The sequence below is a fragment of the Macrotis lagotis genome, chromosome 3 (genome assembly GCF_037893015.1).
Source record: "Macrotis lagotis isolate mMagLag1 chromosome 3, bilby.v1.9.chrom.fasta, whole genome shotgun sequence".
NCBI classification, from domain to species: domain Eukaryota; kingdom Metazoa; phylum Chordata; class Mammalia; order Peramelemorphia; family Peramelidae; genus Macrotis; species Macrotis lagotis.
The window spans coordinates 283335137-283357354 of NC_133660.1; the positions used below are offsets into that span (position 1 = coordinate 283335137).

At 48.6% G+C, this 22218-nt stretch overlaps 2 protein-coding genes across 3 annotated transcripts; one reads left to right on the forward strand and one right to left on the reverse strand.

Annotated features, from left to right (window-relative positions):
* The first annotated feature begins 200 nt into the window (after positions 1-200).
* Positions 201-18070, forward strand: SLC25A45 (solute carrier family 25 member 45). 2 transcript variants are annotated; one of them, XM_074231085.1, is made up of 7 exons: positions 201-947; positions 1401-1505; positions 2137-2180; positions 2481-2552; positions 3294-3479; positions 15616-15874; positions 16076-18070. In XM_074231085.1, the coding sequence occupies exons 3-7, from the start codon at positions 2151-2153 to the stop codon at positions 16342-16344; spliced, it is 816 nt and encodes a 271-aa protein (XP_074087186.1). In that variant the 5' UTR covers positions 201-947; positions 1401-1505; positions 2137-2150; the 3' UTR covers positions 16345-18070. The 2 variants fall into 2 exon arrangements, with proteins under 2 accessions (XP_074087186.1, XP_074087185.1); XM_074231084.1 differs by lacking the exon at positions 1401-1505 and having other exon boundaries at positions 16076-18068.
* On the reverse strand, positions 17183-21170 carry TIGD3 (tigger transposable element derived 3). The gene has a single exon (XM_074231081.1). It carries the CDS (start codon positions 20983-20985, stop codon positions 19567-19569), a length of 1419 nt encoding a protein of 472 aa, XP_074087182.1. The 5' UTR covers positions 20986-21170; the 3' UTR covers positions 17183-19566.
* Positions 21171-22218: the final 1048 nt, after the last annotated feature.

The following is a 22218-nucleotide window of genomic DNA, read 5'->3' on the forward strand; positions in this document are numbered from 1 at the left end:
GTATGACCCACAAATGATGGTATAAATATCCAAATGGCTCTAGGCAGACAAAAGGTTCCTCCCCGCTGACCTAGAGTATACCACTTGGCAGGGCCTCCTTCCTTTGCTCTCCTGCATTCTTGGGCCCTCTCCCTTGTTTTGGGCTGTGGCTGTGCAAAGGTCATTTGGGAACCTCAGCCTCTACACCCAAGGCCCTTGCCCTTTCCAGGGACTCCATCCCTACACAAGGCCTGTGAGGCAGGCAGGCATAAGAATCATGGAAAGAGAGGTTGAGTCATTCAGATGTGGGGGGTGTAAACAGCCCATCCTCTACTCTGGTGGGTGATCCTCATGGATGTGGTGTCCTGCTTCCTACCTGCTCTGTGGCCTACAGTGAGTTTGCATTGCCATCTAGTGGTTCTTTGCCCTCTTGACTGCTCTGGTCAGGACCCTTGAGGTGAGCTTCCCCAAAGCACTGGTGGCTCGAGGGGAGAGCAAGACAGGGCAGCAGGACATCAGGAGGCAGAGGCCGGCTTCCATACTAGCTTGGTTTGGGCCAGGCATTGGCCTGACCTGGGAGTCAGGATCCTGGGTTCCCTCCTCAGACATCCAACATGCCTGTGAGGAGGGGGAGAGCCCTTTCTGTCTTGGTGCTGAGAACCCGGGGCTGAAACCTGGTCACCTCCTTGTCCCCGCCTCTGAGAACATTTCAGTTTGTTCCTCTTCTCTTCTTGCACTTTATCCGAGTTCCGTCCCTCCCTCCAAGGTCCTTGGGCCTGGGCACTGGGCCATTTTTCACTCCCCTGCCCCAAGGTTTAAACATTAGTGAGAAGTTATCAGCTCAGGCCTGGGGGAGGAGCTGAGCTACACTTGGGCCAACTTCTCCCCCTTCGCCAGAGCCCCTGGTTCCTGGCCCTGTGTGCCTTAGACGATGCCTGTAGAAGAGTTTGTGGCTGGCTGGATCTCTGGTGAGAAATTTTTCTTTCTAGTGTGTCAGAGTACCCTTCAATGGAGCATCACTGTGAGAAAAAGAGAGGAACAGACAGAGACAGGAAGGAAAAGAGATAGGAAAGTGAGCAAGAGAAAGAGAATGAGATAAAGGAGAGACAGAGACAGATAGAGAGACAGAGACAGACAGAGAGAGAGAGAGAGAGAGAGAGAGAGAGAGAGATCAATGAGGACTGCACCAAGACCAGACCTAGTGTGACAAGCCATGGTTAGGGCACTCCCTGTGTTCTGGTTGGACTCCCTATGTCTGGTCACATTCACAATTTAAACCACTTTTAGAGAAAGGGTTTCCCCTGTCTTGGGCCCCTGTCTCTCTTCCATCTCCCCACAGTGTCTGAAGATGATCCACGAAAGGTCTTCTGGACGGGTGCCCTTTGGTGTAGTCTGACCTCGGATCTGTTTATCTGGGTCAGGGTCATAGTTGTGACAGGAGGGAAAGGTGACTGCTTTTCCAATTCTGAATGACCCCCATCATGGTATAGATGGACACCCAGGCTGTCCTGATCCTTAGGGTCTTGGTGAGTGTGTGTAGACCCAGCCCTTGGTACTTCTCACTCCACTCTCCTACTCAGTCTCAATAGACTCTGGGAGCTGGGGAAGGTAGCTTGGACCTCAGACTTCTGGCAGACCTGCCTCTAGAACTGGGGTATCTTCATGGAGTGCTAAGGCTCTCCACCTACTTTCCCTTTAGGCCTTAGCACTCCAAATGTTAAAGGTAGTCTGCTCCCTTCATTCTCCCCAGGGACCCAAAAATTTCCTACATTTTAGGAGTTGTCACCCTTCAGAATCTCCCTGCCTAAGAGTATCCTCTGTTCCTAGTCAGAGGATTGTATGGGGAAAAAGTCAAGGTTGGAAAGCTGAGACTCCTTCCCCACTCTCTCTGAAGTTCCTTCCAGATCCAGAATTCCATAAAGAAGAAATTCTAGCTTGAGAGGGGGTCAGGAAAGTCCAAGGCTATCTGATCCAAGACACTAGAGCCAGAAGCAGCCAGGAGAGAGTCCCCAGGACTAGAGAAGAAAAAGATGCAATTCTTTCTTCTTGATTCCTGAGGAGGAAGGAGCAAGATAAGGGGAGGTCAGCTCCCTTCTCCCTTCTGTGGAGATGCTCTCTTTCTGGCCCTGTGACCTAGCTCTTTCTCCTCATCTACAGGAATTGTGGGCTTGATGCTGGGACACCCCATAGACACAGTGAAGGTGAGACTGAGAAAAGCTGTGGTCACCAACCATCTGGAAGAAGGGGCTGAACATCTGGACCACTTGAGGTCAGGGTGTGGATTCCCATGCCATCTGAGTAGCAAGAATCCTGGGCCCAAAGCAGCAGCTCTCGTAGCTGGGCTGGTTCCTGGGTAGTGGAATACAAACATCAATGAGGAGACCCACTGGCTTGTGGGGATGGCTGCAGGCCCCCCCCCCATCATATGCCCTTTCCTTGGCCCTTCATGCCCAAGTCCCTCCACCTCCTAATGGTGAGTCTGGTGTCTCCTCTGCCTCCAGGTTCGGCTGCAGACCCAGAACGCATACCGGGGAATTGTGGACTGTGTGATCAAAACATATCGTCGGGAGTCAGTAAGAAGTAGAGGGGGCATTTGGGCAGGAGTAGGTCTCTCCTCCCCCCTGCTCCCCCAAGCACCAGCTCTTTTCTACACTGATGCAGAGAGAAAATGAGGTTTGGGCTGCAGGGGAGAAAGGGGTCAAGGCCACGGGGTTGGCCTGAGAGGCAGGATGGGAAAGATCTTACTTGGAATCTGCAGAAACCTGGGTTCTTGTCCCAGCTTTGCCATTGTCTACCTTAGGATCAGACTCCTAGGCTCACCTGATCATCATTTCGAAGCTGGAAGGATCCTAGAAGTCATTTGATTCTCATTTTACAGATGAGGAGACAGGGTCCTAGAGCCCAAAGCATCATGAGGGCATCCAGGGAGTGAGTGGTGGAGGTGGGAGCCAAGCTCAGACTCTCCGAGTCTCTTCTCCCTCACTGGACCCCACTTTACTTAGTAAATTGAGGGAATTTGAACGAGGGTCAGGGTTCAGTGTTGACCTTCTGTGACTGACAGTAGGATTTCAAGATTTCTACCTATCTCTGGGTCCCTGTAGGCAAAGAGTAGGTAGGTTCTACTTCAAATAGATTATCATTCTCTGGAAGACAGGGCTTCTTGGTACCCAGCCCCTAGTACTATAAGCCCTTGATAAAATCTTGTGGGATAAATGGAACGAATGACTAGGAGAGCCTGACCCCCGTGAGCCCCATTGGAACATACCCAGCAAGGCCCATTTCCATCCCAGGCCTGACTCTGTCTCTGTCTACAGATCCTGGGCTTCTTTAAGGGAATGAGTTTCCCCATTGGCAGTGTGGCCGTGGTCAACTCTGTCCTCTTTGGAACCTACAGCAACTCCCTGCTTCTGCTAAGCTCCACCTCCCACCAGGACCGAAAGGCCCAACCCCCCAACTATGGCCACATCTTTGTGGCTGGCAGCATTGCAGGGTTTGTACAGGTAAGCATGACCCACCATTCTGGACACCAGGGACACTTCCTTCTGCTGAAGTGCCAGAGTACTGACATCCAGGTGACCACATCTTCTGGCCATCCCTTCCTTGGGCTAGGGTTAGGACCTGTGATGTAGCCATATTCCATGCTATCATTATCAAAGATGGTCAGAAAAGGCATGTTTCTCTTTAAGCCTTCTTTTCTGGCAGATAAGGCCAAATGTCTCTGTAAAGGGTAACCTGAAACTATCCCTCCCACCCCCACAACACCTTCTTACAGGAGACCCCAAAGTTTTACCTTGAGATCAATGAAGAATTGTTCCCAACTTTTAAAATTTTTTAAAAAATTTATTATTACTATTATTACAATAATTTTGTTATAAGAGTAAACATACCCCCCCCCGAAGATGAGAAACCTCAAGAATAGTGAGAGAGGGGCAGCTAGGTGGCTCAGTGGATAAAGCACTGGAGTCAGGAGTACCTGGGTTCAAATCCGGTCTCAGATACTTAATAATTACCTAGCCATGAGGCCTTGGGCAAGCCATTTAACCCCATTGCCTTGCAAAAACCTAAAAAAAAATCTTTGGAGATAAAAAAATAAAAAAAACAGAGAAAGAGAGAGAGAGAGAGAGAGAGAGAGAGAGAGAGAGAGAGAGAGAGAGAGAAATGTACTTCAGTCTGGGTTCAGATTCCAATGGCTCTGTCTCTGGGGTGAGTTGCTTTCTTTATCATAAGTCCACCAGAGAAGTTGCTTCAATATTTTCCCCACAGTTGCTATTACTAGCTGTACCTCCACTCTATTCTTCCCCATTCATTTATTCTATTCTCTCTCTCTTTTCATCCTGGCCCTGTCCAAAAGTGTGTTGAATCTGTGTACCCTCTCCCTCAATCTTCCCACTCTTCTATCACCTATGCCCCTCTTCCCTCCCCCCATTCCCTCTTATCCCATCCCTTTCTTCTCATTTTTCTCTGGGGGTAAGACAGATGTCTTCACCCTATTAAGTGTGTATGTTATTTCCTCTCTGAACCATTTCTTTTTGTTTTTTATTTTGCAAGGCACTGGGGTTAAGTGGCTTGCCCAAGGCCACACAGCTAGGTAATTATAAAGTGTCTGAGGCTGGATTGGAACTCAGGTACTCCTGACTCCAGGGCCGGTGCTCTATCCACTGTGCCACCTAGCCGCCCCTTCTGAGCCATTTCTGATGAGAATGAAGGCTCACTCATTTCCCCTTTTCTACTTCATTGAAAAAGCTTTTTCTTGACTCTTATGTGAAATTTCTTAGCTTCTTCATCTCCTTTCCCTTTCTCCCAGTACTTTCCTTTATCACCCATTGACTCCATCTTTTTACTATACCATTATATTCTGCTCCATCCTGTGCCCTGTCTATATATGCTCCTAATAGCTTTTATAAATGAGAAAGTTCATATGAGTTAGCATTATCTTCTTCCCGTGCAGGAATACAAAATGTTCAATATCATTAAATTCCTCATAGTTAGTCCTTCTCATCTACCCCCTCTATGGTTCACCTGAGTCCTGTACTTGGAGATCAAACTTTCTGTTCAGCTCAGGTTGTTTCAATAGGAAAGTTTGAAAGTCCCCTGTTTCATTGAAAATCCATCTTTTCCCCTGAAAGAGGATGTTCAGTTTTTCTGGGTAGTTGATTCTTGGTTGAAAACCAAGATCTTTTGCCTTCCAGAATATCATATTCCAATCCCTACAAGCCCTTAATGTAGATGCTGCCAGATTCTGTGTATTCCTGACTATGGAACCTCAGTAGTTCAATTGTCTGTTTCTGGCAGGTTTTAGAATTTTGTCTTTGATTTGGGAGTTTTGGAATTTGGCTATAATATTCCTGGAAGTTTTTCTTTTGGGATCTCTTTCAGGAGGTGACTGGTGAATTCCCCCAATTTCTATTTTACCCTCTGCTTCTAGGATCTCAGGGCAATTTTGCTGTATTTTCTTTAAAAATGAAGTCTAGGCTCTTCTCCTGGTCGTGGCTTTCAGATAGCCCAATAATTTTTAAATTGTTTCTTCTGGATCTGTTTTTGAGGTCAGTTGTTTTTTCCAATGAGATATTTCACATTTTCTTCTAATTTTTGACTTTTTTTTGGAAGAGTTTTATTTCTTCCTGATTTCTTGCAAAGTCATCAGCTTCCTTTAGTTTCATTCTGTATTTGAAGGAGTTAGTTTCTTTAGAGAGCTTTTTTATCTCCTTTTCTAGCTGGCCATTTCTGCTTTTAAAGGCGTTCTTCTCCTCATTTGCCTTTTGTTTTGCTTTTTCCATTAGGCCTAAACCAGTTTTTAACATATTATTTTCTTCAGTATTTTTTTGTATTTCTTTGTATTTCTTTCACCAAGCTGTTTTCATGATTTTTCTGCATTGCTCTCATTTCTCCTCCCTTAATTGCTTTTCAGCCTTTTTTTTTTAATTTTAAAATTTTTTTTAGGTTTTTTTTTCAAGGCAAATGGGGTTAAGTGGCTTGCTCAAGGCCACATAGCTAGGTAATTATTAAATATCTGAGGCCAAATTTGAACTCAGGCACTCCTGACTCCAGGGCTGGTGCTCTATCCACTGCACCACCTACCTGCCCCTTCAAAGTCTTTTTTGAGCTCATCCATAGTCTGAGCCCATTTTCTATTTCTCTTGGAGGTTTTGGTTGTGGATTTTGTCATTATCTAAGTTTTGATCTTCCATGGGACTAAAGTGATTCTCTATGGTCAGGTTATTCTTTTTCAATTGTTTACTCATTTCCTCAGCCCAAGACTAATTTACAGCACTTCCAAGGCTTTGGGTTTTTTTTTTGGGGGGGGACACCCCACTGGGACCCTCCAAGGTCTTATGCTCTCTTGCCCATGCTTTGATATGTAGATGACCACAGCATTTTCCTTTGCCCAGGAGCTGTAAGGAAGGGTCTTGCTTGGCTATTTTAGTATGGAAGCCCAAATTGCAACCTGGATCTGAGTGTGGGTAAACAGCAGAGTCCTACCCTAAGGGAGAGCAGAGAAATTTCTGAACTCTCTCCTGACCCCCTTATCATCTTTGGGCTATGCTCTGTAGGTACAGGCTGCTTTCTCCAGATTCTTGCTGCAGGTTCTGTGGCTGGTGCTCCCTTACTCCACATTCATTCTAGTGTAGAAGAATTCTCTTCCCACCACTTCAAGCTGTTCTGGGCTGTGCTGCCATTGGGGCTTTTTCCATCTCCTGGTCCTGGTGAAACACACTTTTCCCATGGAACCTCTAAATTATCTTGGACTGGGAAAATGTATCACTCAGTCTTTCTGTGGGTTCTGCCCCTCTAAATTTTGGCTAGTCATAATTTGTTGGCTTTTGGAATTTTGAGGGTAAGGAGTTCCTGGGAAATGCTGCCTTCACACTGCCATCTTGGCTCCGACCCCTGTTTCTAAATTCTACAGGCTGTAGGCCCACTTGGAATACTGGTCAAAATGATGGTCTATGTAGGCCTGGTGTCTGGACCCTCTAGAGGTGAAGGAGGGACAGAAGGAAGGGAGAGATGTTGAAAAGACCAGGTGACCAAGGAGGGAACTCTTGAACCCTAAGGCTACTACTATCCTGGTGAGACTCATGACCTCTGCAAGTGGTGGAAATTATGGAATATTTGGAAATATTGTGGGGTTCTGGAATCAGAGGAGCTGGGGTCATACCCCACTTCTAATATTTCCTTTCTGTGTGACTTTGGGCCAGTTGCCTGATCTCTTTGGTTTTCAGTTTCCTAATCTATAAAATGAAAGAGTTGAATGACATCACTTTTGGCTCTAGATCTATGTTCCAATGAGTAATGACCATTTATTTATCATCCCTTGGTACTACTCTCTCTTCATTTTTCTCCTACCTTCTAACCATGAGTGTCCTTCTTGCTTCACACTTCCTTCCTTCCTATCCTCCAATGGATTTAATCCTCTTCTCAACAAAGATGATTCCCACATCTCTAGATTTAGCACCATTCCATCATCACTGGCTGCCTGTTGGACATTCCCTATTGGATGGCCATTTGACATCGCAGATCCCAATGTGGCTCAAGCAACAAATTCTGGTCATCCAGGTTTGCAACCCTGGTGTAGTGTTCCACTCTTCCCTCTCCCTCCTTTGGGTGCCAAATCCCCCCTCACTCCACTCCTTGGTCCCTGCCCTTGATCCGTAGCAGCATCTGCAGCTGGTCTCCCCTACTCTTCCCCAGTTGCCAATATGCTCTTCCTAAGGCAAGATCTTCCCAAGCCCGGCTCCAGCTCTAGAGCCCTAAGTGGTTCCCTCTTGCTCAATCAATCCTTAAAATATTTATCAGGCACCTTCTGTGCCAGGCCCTGTCCTCCAGGAGCTAACTGTCTAATGCTTAGCTTTAAAAGCTCCTTCACCATCTGGCTCCAGCCAAATTAGTCGACTTGGGCATCCCATTGCTGCACTTTGCCGTAGGCGATCTCTAAGCCTAGTACATCCTCCACATCCCCCTCCCCCTTCGACTCTTTCTTTCAAGGCTCATCTTGGGTGCTCCTTCCTACAGTGTCCACCTTTCCTGATCCTCTCAGGAACACTAACTAGTGTGTTTGCTCTCCCCTCCAATTATCTTATTCCCACTTGTCTGTATGTAGGTGGTGTTCCCCAAGGGAATGGGGTCCCTGGCAGGTCAGGATCCATTTATTCATTTTTGTCCTTGTACCCTCAGCACTTAGCCCAGAGCCTAGCACATGTAAGTGCCAGATAAATGTATCTTGAAACTGAACTGCAACTGTAGCCTAATGCTCGGTTCTATTCTACAAGAGGGGCCCCTGGTAACGCTGACAGCCACATGGCCCAGCACGGGCTTCGAGGCCTCTGCAGGGTAACCCCTCCATCTTTTCCTCTCCTTACCCTCAGCCTAGCTCCCTCCTGGTCTGACCCAGCAGCCATGGCACCCCAACTCAGCTGCCAACCTGACCTGTTAATGAACACTCGCTCCCAGGGATCGAGGCTGTGCAGTATTAGTCATTAAGTAACTCAGATAGCTGTTTTAGTCTTTGTCCTTCATCTTCATTTCATGAGCCTTTGGGGGTGGGGTGGAAGGAAGCCAAGTCCTAGGAGGAAGCTATTTGGGAAGGAAAGGGTATCAGTAAATGTCTTTTGTGCAGCCAAGTGGTGCAGTGGTCAGAGTGCCTGGCCTGCAGGATGCAAGTCTGACCAGCCAGGTGACCCTGGGCAAGTCATTGTACCCTGGCTGCCTCAGTGTCCTCATTTGTAAAATGAATGGGAGAAGAAAAGAGCACAAACCTCTCCAGGATCTCTGTTGAGAAAACCCCAATGGGGTCCCGAACACCACCCGAGACATTTCTGCAACCACAGCATGTGCTCTAAGGACCATGAGTGTGCGGCTCTTCCCAGTGATAGAGCATGTTGGAGGTTTATGAAATGCTTTTCTCACATCAGGATAGTGAGTATTATTGCACCCATTTGACAGATTGGGAAATTGGGGCTCAAGGAGCTAGTAGGGATTTGAACTCATCTTCTGCCTTCCCCATTTGTGGCATCTTGTAGTTTAGTCCCCAGGGACCCTTCAGCATATCTCTGCTTAGTATCACATTTCTCATTCCTAATGAGGATCACAGTCCACAGTGATGACAAAGGGTTGGGTTGTTTACTGAAGTTAATGATTACTAGCCCCCCAAAAGGTTCAAGTTTCTCTTCATTCCCAGACTGCCTGGAGGCACATACCTTCATTCTCCCCAAAGTCTCCAGATTGGAGTCCTCCAAAACAAGACTGGGACCCTAGAATTGGGCCCTACTGTGGTCTTGGACCAGCACCTAATTCACTTTCCTAAGCCTACCTGTAGATGGCAGAGGTAGAGACCCCAGCATCCATTGCAATAAGCTAGGATGGGGGCCTGCACCAGGGTGGGAGCAGTGTCAGAGAGAAGATACTGCAAAGGAGAAAGCTCAGATATGGAGATGGGGTGGGGTGAGAGCCTAGGACCACCCTTGGTTTGTGAGCAGTAGGACTGGGAGGATGATGATGGTGCCCACAATAGGGATGGAAAGGATGAATAGAACACTGGGCTTGGAGTCAGGAAGACTCATCTTCCTGAATTCAAATCTGGCCTCAGATACTTCCTAGCTGTGAGACCCTGGGCAACTCACTTCACCTTGTTGCCTCAGTTTCCTCATCTGTAAAATAACAAACACTCCAATACTTATGCCAAGATAACTCCAAAGAGGGTCACAAAGAGTCAGACACGACTGAATGACAATAGGAAGGGTGGAGACTGGTACCACACAGTTTGGAGGGCCTGGGTGGGTTTAGGCTATGAGAAAAACTTGTGAAGCTAGAAGCCAGAACATGTAGTAGACTTGGAGACAGAAGATCTGGCATCTAATCCTGACCTGTAGATGACTTACCTTAGGCAAATTACTCCCTGAGCCTGTTTTCTTCACCCCTCAAATGAAGGGGTGTGACTTGGTGACCTCCGGGACCCCTTCGATTCTCAGGCATAGACATATTGTGACATAGACTAGCCTCCTTCCTGGAAGAAGAATCAAAGGGGTTCCAGACAAGGTTCAGCCCTTGCTCCCCCTATCCAGGTCCCAGAGGAATGAAGCCTTCCTTAAGAAAAAGAAAGGGCTTTGGTAGGAAAATCAAGATAGCTGAAGAGGCCACAAGGGATCTTGACCTATGCAAGGGAGGCTAGAGAGTGGAAGGATGGAGCAGAGGAAGAAAGGCAAGAAAGGCCATGGAACAGGGGCAGTTCAGGAACATCTGAGAGGTTCCTTTCTAAAGGGAGGGGTCTGGACCTCAGAGTAGGTAACTTCCTGTCTGTTGAGTTATTCAGTCATGTCCAACTCTTCATGACGCCATTTGGGGTTTTCTTGGTAGAGATCCTGGAGTGATTTGCCATTTCCTTCACCTGCTCCTTTTACAGATGAGAAAACTGGATTAGACAGGTGAAAGTGACTTACCCAGGGTTACACAGTCCATGTGTGCTTTGAGGCTGAGTTTAACTCAGGTCTTCCTGACTCCCCTGGCCCTGCTCTATTCACTGTGCCAAGGATGATAAGCTGTGGGTACTGGCAAGTGAGGCATCTGCCAGAGGGCCAGATGAAGAGGAGACCAGGAGGGTTAGTTGGCCTAACAACAACAGATGGGCCTGCTGTTTCCCTGACACAGTTGACAGCTGGTTAAGGAGAACTGAGGTTTTGAAAGTTTTGCAAAAATCAAGTCACCATCTCCATCCTAACCTTAGTCCCACATCTGAACCTTCAGCCCCACCCTTCTCTTGACCTCAGGATCAGCTCAGGTCCTCACTTCACTATTAATCTTGCTTTTCTTTAGTCTTTAGGCTTTTATTGTGGGCACCACCATCATCCTCCCAGTCCTCCTGATCACAAGCCAAGGGTCGTCCTGGCCTCGCACCCCACCCCATCTCCATATCTGAGCTTTCTCCTTTGCAATATATTCTCTCTGATGCTGCTCCCATCCTGGTGCAGGCCCCCATCCTAGTCTTGACAACCTGGGACAGCTCCGAGATTTCGGTAGAAAAGCCATAGAAAGGAGAGAGGAAGTCAAGGGTCCGGGCAGGAATTTTGTATGACAACGAATGAACCTTGGTTTCTTCATCTGCAACATGGGAATAGTCAGTCCTTGCAGGGAAGAGAGCCTACGTGAGAGCCATTCTTTTAGCCAAACTTCAAGTGTTCTATTGGTGGGTTTTATTATTCCTTAGGGAATGAGTACAGCCCTAGCCTGGTTGAGGCTTCAGGTCCTCATTTCTTTCTAGAACCTCAATTTTCCTCAGTAGGAGGACAGCTCAGTAACCAGCCAGTGCAACTGGTGGGAGGCTACTTAAGTAGCCTCTGCTTCCATGCCCCTAGGGAGGGGGAACCCTACGCATTCCATCCATTCTTCCTTCGTCCCCAAAGTTACTGACTCTGTTCCCTGGTCAATCAGAGCAAGTCTAATCTATTGGATGCCTGTCAGCCTGACAGCTCTTCAAGTATTTGTGTTATTCCTCACCTCTAGCCCTCACCCAGTCCTCTCTGATCCAGGCTAACCATGCCAAGTCCATCAGCCAATCCTCTTGCCATGAGCTCAAGCTCTTTCAACATCTTCGTATCATCATTCCTAACTTCTCACTACCTGCTCCCATCCAAAATGCTGATGAGGCCTGTCAAATACTTCTTTCCCCTCCAATCCATCTACCATTTCACCCAGCAAAGTGATTTTCATAAAACATGGATCTGACCATGTCCCCCCTCCTCAATAAACTTCAGTGACTCCCTGTTGCCTGCAGGTCCAATTGCAAAATGCTCTGCTTGGCATTCAAAGCTTGGCATACACCTGCCTCCCCTATCCTTCCTTATTCTTATACTTTACACTACAGAATCTATCCTTCTATCCAAGGATACCTGCCTCCTGACTGTTGCATGGGCAAGACCCTCCATTTTCTAGCTCTGGGTATTTTCTCTGGCCGCCTCTATGCCTGAAAGCCTTCCCTCCTTGTCTCTGCCTGCTGACTTCCCTTGCTTCCTAGAAGATCCAATTAAAATCTTACCTTCCTTAAGAAGGCTTTCCCAACACCTTTTAATTCCAATGTCTTCTCTCTGTTAATTATTTCCCATTCATCCTCAAAAAAGCTTGTATGGATGTATTTGGATTTGTCTCTACCATTAGATCATGAACTCCTTGTAAGCAGGACCCATCTCTTGACTCTTTTTTTGCTCTCAGTGCTTTTCACACTAGCCCATAGGAGGCACTTAGAAGTACTGGTTGCCCCACTTTGGACACTCCAGCTCTCAGTGTTCCAGATGAGGTCAAAGAAAGGCAGAGGACTGTGGAACTCTCCCTTCCCTTTTCTCTGTCCTTCCCCATGCAACCAAGGTCCCATTTGCTTTGTTGACTGACATATTGCAGTTGTTAAAGCCCCAAGATCTATTTCAGGCAAACTGCTGTCTAACCAGGAGGCTTACCCACTTCCTATATTTGTGTGGCTGGTTTTTTTTTTTTTGTACTTAAGAATAAGATATTTTGTGTCTGTTGAATTTCATTACAAGAGTCTAATATTTTAGCTTGTCAACCTCTTTTTGGATCCTGATGCTGTTATCAAAACTGTCACCTGCATGAACATGCCCTCTGTGACTTATATAGTTCACTGACAAAATGTTAAACATACCAAAGTCAAACACGGAGCCCTGGGGCATTCTCCTGGAGACCTTTGGCCAAGTTGACTTTGATCCATTAATAACTGTCCTTTGCTCATCAATTAATTCTTTATTTTTAGTTTTTGCAAGGCAAATGGGGTTAAGTGGCTTGCCCAAGGCCACACAGCTAGGTAATTATTAAGTGTCTGAGGCCAGATTTGAACCCAGGTACTCCTGACTCCAGGGCCGGTGCTTTATCCACTATACCACCTAGCCACCCCCATCAATTAATTCTTAATCCATCAAATTGTTATTGATAGCCTATGTCACTCTTTCCCCCAAGAATATTTTGATATACTTTTTCAAATTCTTTGCTTAGAATCGAGGTATTCTATCATAAAAAGGAAATGAGATCAGTTTGGCATGACCTGTCTTTGAGGAAGCTAGTTAACTGTTTCTCAATGTTTGCCATCCATTCCTTTAAAGATCTATCCTAGAGTTGTCACAGAAATCAAGTCAATCTCACTCATCTAAGGCTCCCTTTCTCCCCCACTTTTCTCTTTAACACTGGGACATTTGCCCCTCTTCCATCTTATGTTCTCTCTTCCGTTTTCCATTTTTATGTCTGCCCATTCTCTCAGGTCCTTAGGATGGAATGCACCTGTTTTCATCAAGGGTTGCCAGGTGAACTCTGACTGGTTTCTTACCTTTTATATCAATTCTCTTCCTTAACCATTTTTGTTCTGGCATTTTGACGAAAGTCATTCTCCTTGGCAGAGAAAAGAGAATCAGACTATCTCTCTTTTGTCAGTTTTGTCAGTTATCTCATTTCTGCTTTTATCTTCCCTGGCACAGATCTCACATTCTATCCTTTTTTTAGTGTCCTAAGCTTCCCTCTCCAGGCCCAACTACTTCTAAGAATCAGGGTTCTTGAAACTAATTTTATGGGACAGTTCTAGACTCGTGTTATTTATCTTCTAGGCAGCTAGGTAGCATAGTGAGTGAGAGTACTGCGCCCCCTAGCAGCAGTCATTGTTGGCCCTTCATTCTCCAAGAGGACCCTTACATCAGGAAGGTGATGCCATAACTTGCCGGTGAACTGGATTTAAGCGAGGGGGTGCTGTGCAAAGTCACCAGCCTCTTTTCTCTCTCTTCTCTTGGGCCATATTGGTTCAGTGGCCAGATAGAGATCAGGATGACTGGAGATGGTCCCAGATGCACTGGGAAGCCTTGACCAATTTGAGCTAAGTTCTTTCTCAAGTCTCAGTTTGTTTGAGGTAACAGCTATTCAGGGATTAAGGCTAGATAAGAAAGAAATGAGGCAGGAATGGCCTTTTTACCTAATCAAAAAAATTAAATCTATCTGAGAAGGAGAAAACCCTGAGGGTTTCTGGCAAAAATAGAAACAATTGCTATTACATTCACTTGGAGCCATCAGTTATCCAAACATTGACCAAGTGATGCTAGGGTTGGGACCCAATTTTGTTGGCCAATCAATGAGAGCCAGAGTGATTTGGATTTGAGACATGTTCCATAAAAAAAAATCTAGTCTCCAAACCCTAAGATATTTTGTTAGGTTTTAGCAACCAAAATTTATATTCCTTTAGGCAGATCATCCATAGGTAAGGGTATGATTCCCTATGTGGACAGAGGGAGAGGAGGGGAGGGAGGGAAGGAAAGAGCTGCATTACCCACCTGGAATGGGCCACTTGGACCCAGTGGGGCAGCTTGTTCTACTCAAAATTTGCTGCTTTTTTCTTGAAGAGGCTCATGACATTGAATTTAAGGGGTGTGTGTGTGTGTGTGTGTGTGTGTGTGCATGAAGTCACTAGCCTCACTCTCTCAGAAAAACAGGAGGAGTTCAAATCCAATTTCTTCATGATTCTGGGCAAGTCTTAGTTCAAGCCCAGTCTTCTTCATCTGTAAAATAGTACTTTACAGGATTTCTGGGAAGGTTAAGTGAGACCTGTACAGTGCTAGTTATTATGTATATGTTTTAAAAACCTAATTTGGCTAGGGAATCCTCTGGGCACCCACATTGATCTTTTCAAACTTCCATTTTTCTTCATTGGCATTGCTTTTGTTTGTGTCATTAGCTTTGCATTTCCTAGTCCTGGTCTGACTTCCACTGTAGATTGAGTCCATAAGATCCTCCCTTTTGTAGTGAGCAGTCCCAGTCCTGTTACATTAAGCTTCCTTTGAACCTTCTGAAATCTACTTTCCTCAAACCTCAGGTGTATGTCATATGGTTTCTGCATCTCCTTTCCTCTACCACACACAGTCTAGGAGGGAGCAGGCACTTCCCACTGAGGTTCTTGCCATTCCCACCCTATTGATCAGTTCTTCCCTGTTAGTGAGACTCAGGTTTGATATGTGTCTTCCCCTTGGCGACTCCTTCAACTCTTGGAATAAATGATCATGATGGCACATCAGGAAATTATTAGTTGGCTTGTTTTGGTCAGAATACTCCAGTTTTTGTCTGGCTAACAGAAGCCCCCATCACTCCTACATCACTTTGGTGCCAACCTGCTGAGATCCCCACATTCTAATCTCAATAATTCCAGTCTACAAGTTTCCCCAGTCTTCTCTCTAATTCAACCTCCTATTGAATATTTCTAGTATTGCTAAATGCCAAGACATTCCCTCATTTGCCACACTCAGAAGTATGAAGGTAGGACCAGGAGGTGTTGTGCAAGGGAGCCTGTTGAAGCTGCAGAGGTTACCAAGGGAGAAATGTTATGAAGGCATGTCACTGGGAACTTTTGGGATTGATACAACTGACTAGAACATCACCATGCTAAGTGAGATTAAGGGTCAGGGGTTCAATGCCTGTGGGGTCCAAAGAGGAAGCTTAGGGTCAGAAGACTCATCCCTGGTGAGTCTCCCTAAGGCATAGCTCATCCCTTTTCTGCTTTCTTTACTTGTGTCTCCTTTGCATGCTTCTCTGATGAGTGGAAATGGTTCTCTCATCAGGCTGTTGTTGGCCAGCCCTCCCTCCCAACTGATCTCCTTTGCTTCTCCATAGGCCTACTGCTTGGCTCCTTTTGACCTCATCAAAGTTCGCCTGCAGAACCAGACAGAGCCACGGGCTAGGCCGGGAGTAGCCCCACCCAAGTATAGAGGTCCCCTGCACTGTGCCAGGAGCATCCTCCGGGAGGAGGGGCCCCGGGGCTTATTTCGGGGAGCTTGGGCTCTGGTGCTGAGGGATACTCCTACTCTGGGCCTCTATTTCCTCACTTATGAAAAGCTCAGTCGGTGGCTTTCTAAAGACAGCAAGGAACCTGGTGAGTAAAAGCTCAGTAAGAAAAAGGAGAGGGGCTCAACATCTCATTTTTATATCATGGCTGGAGGATAGCAGGGAGCAGGGATGTGCAGGGGTGCCCAGAGATGGGATACTTTGTTGGCTGTATGCCCACATTCCAAGATGGTAGAGCACAGGGGAGGAAGCATTTGGGTTCTCAGATCTTTCTGCTTCTTAATTGCAGGCTCAGCTACAATGCTGGTGGCTGGGGGCTTTGCAGGGATAATGTCCTGGACCACAGCTACTCCAATGGATGTGATGAAGTCCCGGATGCAAATGGATGGGCTTAAGCAGCGAAAGTATCGGGGGTTACTGGATTGCATAGTGAGCAATGCCCGACAAGAAGGGCCAGGTGTCTTCTTCCGGGGATTGACCCTTAACAGTGCCCGGGCCTTTCCTGTCAATGCTGTGACCTTCTTCAGCTATGAGCATCTCCTCCGGTTCCTGAGTTAAGCCTTTTGTGTGATGTCTCCTACTTTCCCAGAAAGTTCTAACTCTGAAACTGAATCTCAATTTGGTATCCAAAATTTTGGTGTCATTCAATCTGCCTCCTTTACCCAAACTGGACAAAATGACTTGTTCTTTGGGTGCCAGGAATTGGGTTTCAATTGGCCTGGATAAATGCGATCCATCAGGACCGGGATGGAAGGGAACCATAGGCAAGCATAAAGGACAACAAACAACAGACTACTCTGGGTCTGTTTCCTTGTCTGTACAATGAGGATGGTGGTGGTGGGTGGCCTGTATAGCCATTGAGGGCCCTTCCAGATCTAGATGAGGATCCTGAAAAAAAAAAGGAGCTGATTGGGGAGGCATGCATGCTGACCACTTCCTCACATCCCAACCCTTCCCCGAGGGTTTAAGAGAATATCTCAGAAGTTGCCTCATGTGGCTAAAAAACTCTTCCTACTGCAGCTAGCCAGAGGACAGGCCTATCCCTGGGTTCACACCTAGCCTATCTAGCCTGGTAGGATTTGCTCCAGCTGATGTGCCACATTGCGGAAAAGCAAAGGCTCCCTCTACCCCACTAGAGGAGGACAACTTAGGTGGAAGTTGACACGAGTGGTGGGGGTGAGTCTTAAATCAAGCCTCGTTCCCTTCCCCTTTGCTTTCCATCCAGAGGTCTTAGTAAATTAGAAATTGAATGAGTCAAGATCTTTCCTGCTAACATATGAGCCTGAATAGCATTTCCTTATATTTTGGCCTTGGTCAAGCCTTGTGTCTAATTTGGGTTTCACATTTTAAAGTGGTAAGGAAATTAAAAGGTTGGATATATAAGCCCTGAAGGCCAAGCAATGACTTCATGGAAATCTCCAGAAATATAAGGAATTCTCCCAAGCCCAAGAACATTAACTAGTTCATCTGCAATGAGGACAAAAAAAGAGAGGTCAGGGTTAATGTTTTAGTAAGAGATTAAGATTAGATAAAAGGAAGAACCATATGCCTGTAAGAAAACTCAACACTGGAAAAGCTCACAGGAAGAAGTAGACTTTTTATTTTTAAAGACTTTTTAAAAAGAGAAATCAGTTCATCACTGACGTTCTTGAGGCAGGGGCCAGGTAAGATGATCTCTAGAGATTCCCTCTAGCTCTGTAATTCTAGGAGAAAGGTGGCTGTGATTCTACCAGAACACTAGACACAGGGACAGGAGACTAGGGTTCAAATTCTGCCTCAGCTAATTACTGGATCTGCTACTTCCTAGCTATGCAACCTTAGGCAAGCCACTGCTGAGCTTCCCTGCATCATTGGCAAAGGGACAGTTGACCCCAACCTTCCAGTTCTTAATCCTCTCATCCACTATGAGTTCAGAAGATGCTCATGGTTGTGATTTTCCTTTGGGTTTCTCCTCTCCCTGAGCCCTTTAATAAAGAGGGTCAGTGTTAGTGGCTGAGATGCCTACACTGCCTAACCTAAAGTCTGAAATGGAAAGTTCAAGGGATTTTGGAATTTTCTTTAACAATGGTTCAAAATCTTGGAGAGAAAAATGGAAGGATAAGGAAGAACACCATACCTGTGAAGCAGTTGGATCTCAAAAGACCCTGGAACAAGCGACTTTTTTCGTCAAATTGTAAATGAATATTCATAAGTGTGCTTACTGCTTTAAAAAAACTGATTGGAGATTACCATCTCCAAAGCCAAACCAAGTATGTAGAGTCAAGTAGATGCTGGTGCTAAGGGCAGGCTTTTCCCAGACTGGCTCATCATTTCAGGGGCTCAATACATAATTTGGGGGTGATGGATCAACTTGGGATCAAGATATACCCAGGAATCAGGGTCTCCAACCCTAAGACATGATTTCCTCCTATACTCTCAGTCATTCCCTTTGAGGATTTGGTAAGAAAAACAAAAACTCTGGGCTCTGGGCCCTCTGGATAAAGCACTAGTTCTGGAGTCAGGAGGACCTCAGTTCAAATCTGACCTCAGACACTTAATCATTTAGCTGTGTGGCCTTAGGCAAGTCACTTAACGCCATTGCCTTGCAAAAAAAGCAAAAAACAAACAAAACTTTGGGCTGTAAAACTGGTGCCTTCTTTTCAAACCCTTGGTTTGAGGCAACCTTAGAAATACAGACTATCACTTCCAAGGGTCTTGCTCTTGTCCAATCCACTCAGTGTGAGGTACAGAGAGTATTTGCCTAAAGTAGTTTGGCAGAGCTCTCCCAACACCAGACAGGCTTGGTGATTTTTATGCCTCAGCCTTTAGGGTAACAAAGGCTACCCTAGTATTTTCCCTAACCCATACTGACTTTGGAGATCCAGATCAAGTTATAAGGTCTCAGCTTCCCCAGTTACTTCTCCACTAGTCTAGAAATTCTGAGCTTTGAAAGAGTAACTGGACTGGCCAGATGTCACATCAGATGGTCAGCCTCCCTCCAATATCTACAAGGAGCCAAGAACAAAGACCAGAAAATTTCTTCAGGAAAATTAGGGCCCTGGCTTTGATATGACAAATGAGTACTCTTAGTTTTCTCTACAGGTCTCGAGTCCCGGGGGGGGGGGTGACATCTATCTTTTTGGCTATTCCCCAGGTATTTCTTGGATTTAATCTTTTTATACCAGGAATATATGCTCTAAAGGGGTTAATGCAGCTTGCCCTTCTCCTGAGGTGCTTTTTACTCGTCTTGCCTGGAAACCTGAGCTGTAGCACCAACCCCCCAGTGATCTAAGGGGGAAGAGGCAGTGATTTGTAGTCAACGCTGAAAGGCCTGGCCTGGGAATGAGGAAGGTGTTGGTGATCCACTGCCTTAGGCTCAAATTCCTATGGTTCTGTTTAAGTGACACACAGGATTCCTATTTCAACACTTGGTTGCCATCAGCAGAACTGATTTTTTACACAGAATTCATGGGAGCTCTCAGCTGGCTGTAAAGCCTAGATTCCTCATATCCAAGCTCCCAGTTTCCCTGTTGATAGTTTCTCGCTGAATATTCTAGAATTCCAAAAGGGTTAAAGTATTTCTAGACAATATATTCAGAATTATCTGCCCCATCAATGGTACCAGTTTTAAGCCTTTCTGTTCAAGGATGAAGAAACTTTCATAGCTTGACCTTGGGTGTCCCAGCTTCTCTTCTCAACAGGGAGTCTTATTTCCACTGGAAAGAAATCCCCAGCGTGCCTTCTGTTAGCGTTTCCATGGGAAACAAGAAGGTGGGGGACTCTGATGGACCTGGGGAGCCCTCACTGGTAGCACATGCGTTCTACTTCCTCTTCACAGTCGTAAAATTTCCCAAAAAGTTCAGGTGAAGCCCCATTACACTCAAACCATCGCCGCAATGTGCCCAGTGCCCGTAAGGCATCTGCTTTGGTTGGCAAAGGCATGAAGCTACCCTCCCCATTCTCTTCCTCACCCTCACTGATCACTTCTTCTTTGCATCCTCCTGTGCCTGTCTCCTCACCCTCCAGGTCCACAAAACGAGAAAATTCTTCAGGTCTCAGTCCAGTGGGCAAGGCGGGCATCTTGGGTACTTCTTTTGTAGATGGGGGAGTTCTGCTGGGCCACAGACCAGCAAGGGCAAAGCTGCTTCTGATGAAGGTGGCGGGTACTCTCTCCCAGGCAGCTGCCATCATGTGCAAGGCATCAAGCACCGTGATGCCTGCCCCGGCAGCAGCCAGAGACGTGCCCTGCGTCTCCCCTCGGAGAGCAGCCAGCTTACTCAGGAGACGGTGCCGGTAACGGCACTTGAAGTCTCGCACCACGGGAGTGGGTAAGCAAGGTATGGTTCCGTCAGCAGGCAGAAGCAACAGCCTTACGTGCCGGAGGTCAGGCAGGTCTGCGGCCCCCCTAGCAGGGTGGGCGGTCAGCAGCAATGCCACATGTCGGCCTTGCTGCCCCATGTCCTCGTCCAGCTGGGACAGCCAGTCTGCCCACGGGATCCCTGGGCCGGGGCGGTAGAGGACAGGCAGAGTTTCGCTGCTGACCCCAAAGAAACAGCGGGGGGAAGGCTGACGGCCCCCCACGACCACTAGCCGACGCTTCTCCGTCCCTCCGCTGTTGACACACAGTAATACCTGTACCCGATCGCCCAATGCCACCCCACCTGGGACTGCCCGATACAATAAGGGTACCTCGGTACAGCCAAAAATGTCCTCTGGGGAAAAGTCTTTCAGGGTAATGGGAGGATGGGGGTCAGCGCCCGAGGGAGGAGGCTCTGGGGAAGCCCGAGAAGGAGGAGGGAGGCCATGGCGGGCCCCCAAACCCACATTGTTGCGGCGCTTCCAGCGCACCAGCCAGCCGATGCTGGGCACGAAGTGCTGGCCCATGAGGTCGGCCAGCTCCTTGGCTTTGTGCAGCAGCATGGGGCCCGTGACGTCCCAAGCCTTGGCCCTGGCGATGTGGTACCAGCACAGCAGCGCCTCGTCGATGCCGCTGTACTTGGACTCCCGCTTGCGCTTCCGCTCCCGGTTGGCAGTGCCACTACACCAGTCCGCCAGCAGCTTCTCCTTGTTCTTGCAGATTCGGGAGATCTGGGGCTGAGAGACCTGGAACCTCCGGGCCACCTCCGACTGGGACATCTTGGACTCGTCGAGGAGCTCGAGCACCTGGATCTTCTCCGCCAGGGACAGCGCGTGGAGCTTCTTCTTGCCCCCGAGTTCCATGGCTCGGCGGGAGCACCTGCAAGCGGGAGCCGCATAAGATGGGTGGCAGAGCCGAGAGAAAGGAAGAGGCAGGTGGGCACGGGCAGGAGGGCCGAGGTGGGGAAGTGACAGGGCGAGAGGGGCAGGCGGGAGAGATGAGGAGCGGAGCGGATGGGCACCTGCCAGGAGGGGAGGGAGGACCACCCAGCTGGGAGGGATCTCGGAGGGGAACAGCGGGGCAAGCCCGCAGGCAGTGCCCACTACCCTGGTTGCTGTGCCCACCGGGCCAGGGCTCTTAGGAAGGCTCTCTTCTTCTTGGCACTGCCCGGCAGTCCTGGTAGAGCCTCACAGAGGAGAGCCCACCCCAAAGTCCCCTGGACACTCAGTGGCAAAGCAAGGCAGGGGCTGGACAGAGGAAGGAGGAGAGGTGAGGAGAGGGGGTGAGGAGGGGGCTGCACGGCTGCTGGGGGAGGGGGAGGGGGAGGCCCAAGGCCGGTGGGGACACAAAGGCAGGGGGAGGGGGAGGCCGGGGGGGAGGGGAGTCTGGAGGGTCAAGGAGGGGGGTGCGGGCCGAACGGAGGGGTCAAGAAGGGGGAGGGGAGGGGTCAAAAGTCAGAGGGGAGAGGGAGGCCCAGGGCGGCGGAGGGCGGCGGGGGAGACACAAAAGTGGGGGAGGGGAAGGGGCGCGGGGGACCCCCGGCAGCCCCCAACAGCCCCCTCCACGCACCTCCCGGGCGCGCTCCCGCCTCCCGCCCCGGGCCCGGCGCCGCGCGAGGGGCCGACCCCGGCCCGACCCAAAGCCGCTGGGCTCGGCCCGGCCCGGCCCGGCCTGGCTCGGTCTGCTCCCCGCTCCGGGTTTTCCCGGGCTCCGGGGCGAGGGAGGGCCAAGCGCTCCGGTACCCAGAAGCCACAGGGCCCTTCCCTCCAGAGCGAGCTGATTGGCTCCCAGAGCGGCCCAGTCCCGCCTCCGACCGGGCCCCATTGGCTGCCGCCGAAGGGCCGCCGCGCGGCCTCCTCGGTACAAAAACGGAGCTGGTCCCGCCCCCGGGGGAGGGGCGAGGAGAGGGCAGGTGTGGGGGCGGGGCCTGCCGGGGGGGGGAGGTGACCCCGCGGGGCGGGCCTGAGGGGCGTGGCTCCGGCAGGGGGCGGGGCCGCTGCAGAGGCGGAGCCGGCCTCAGACTCCGCCCCCAGCCGGGACACCCTGGCCCAGTCGCTTCCCCCGCCTTTGCCTCAGGGAGCTGGAGAAGAAAAGGC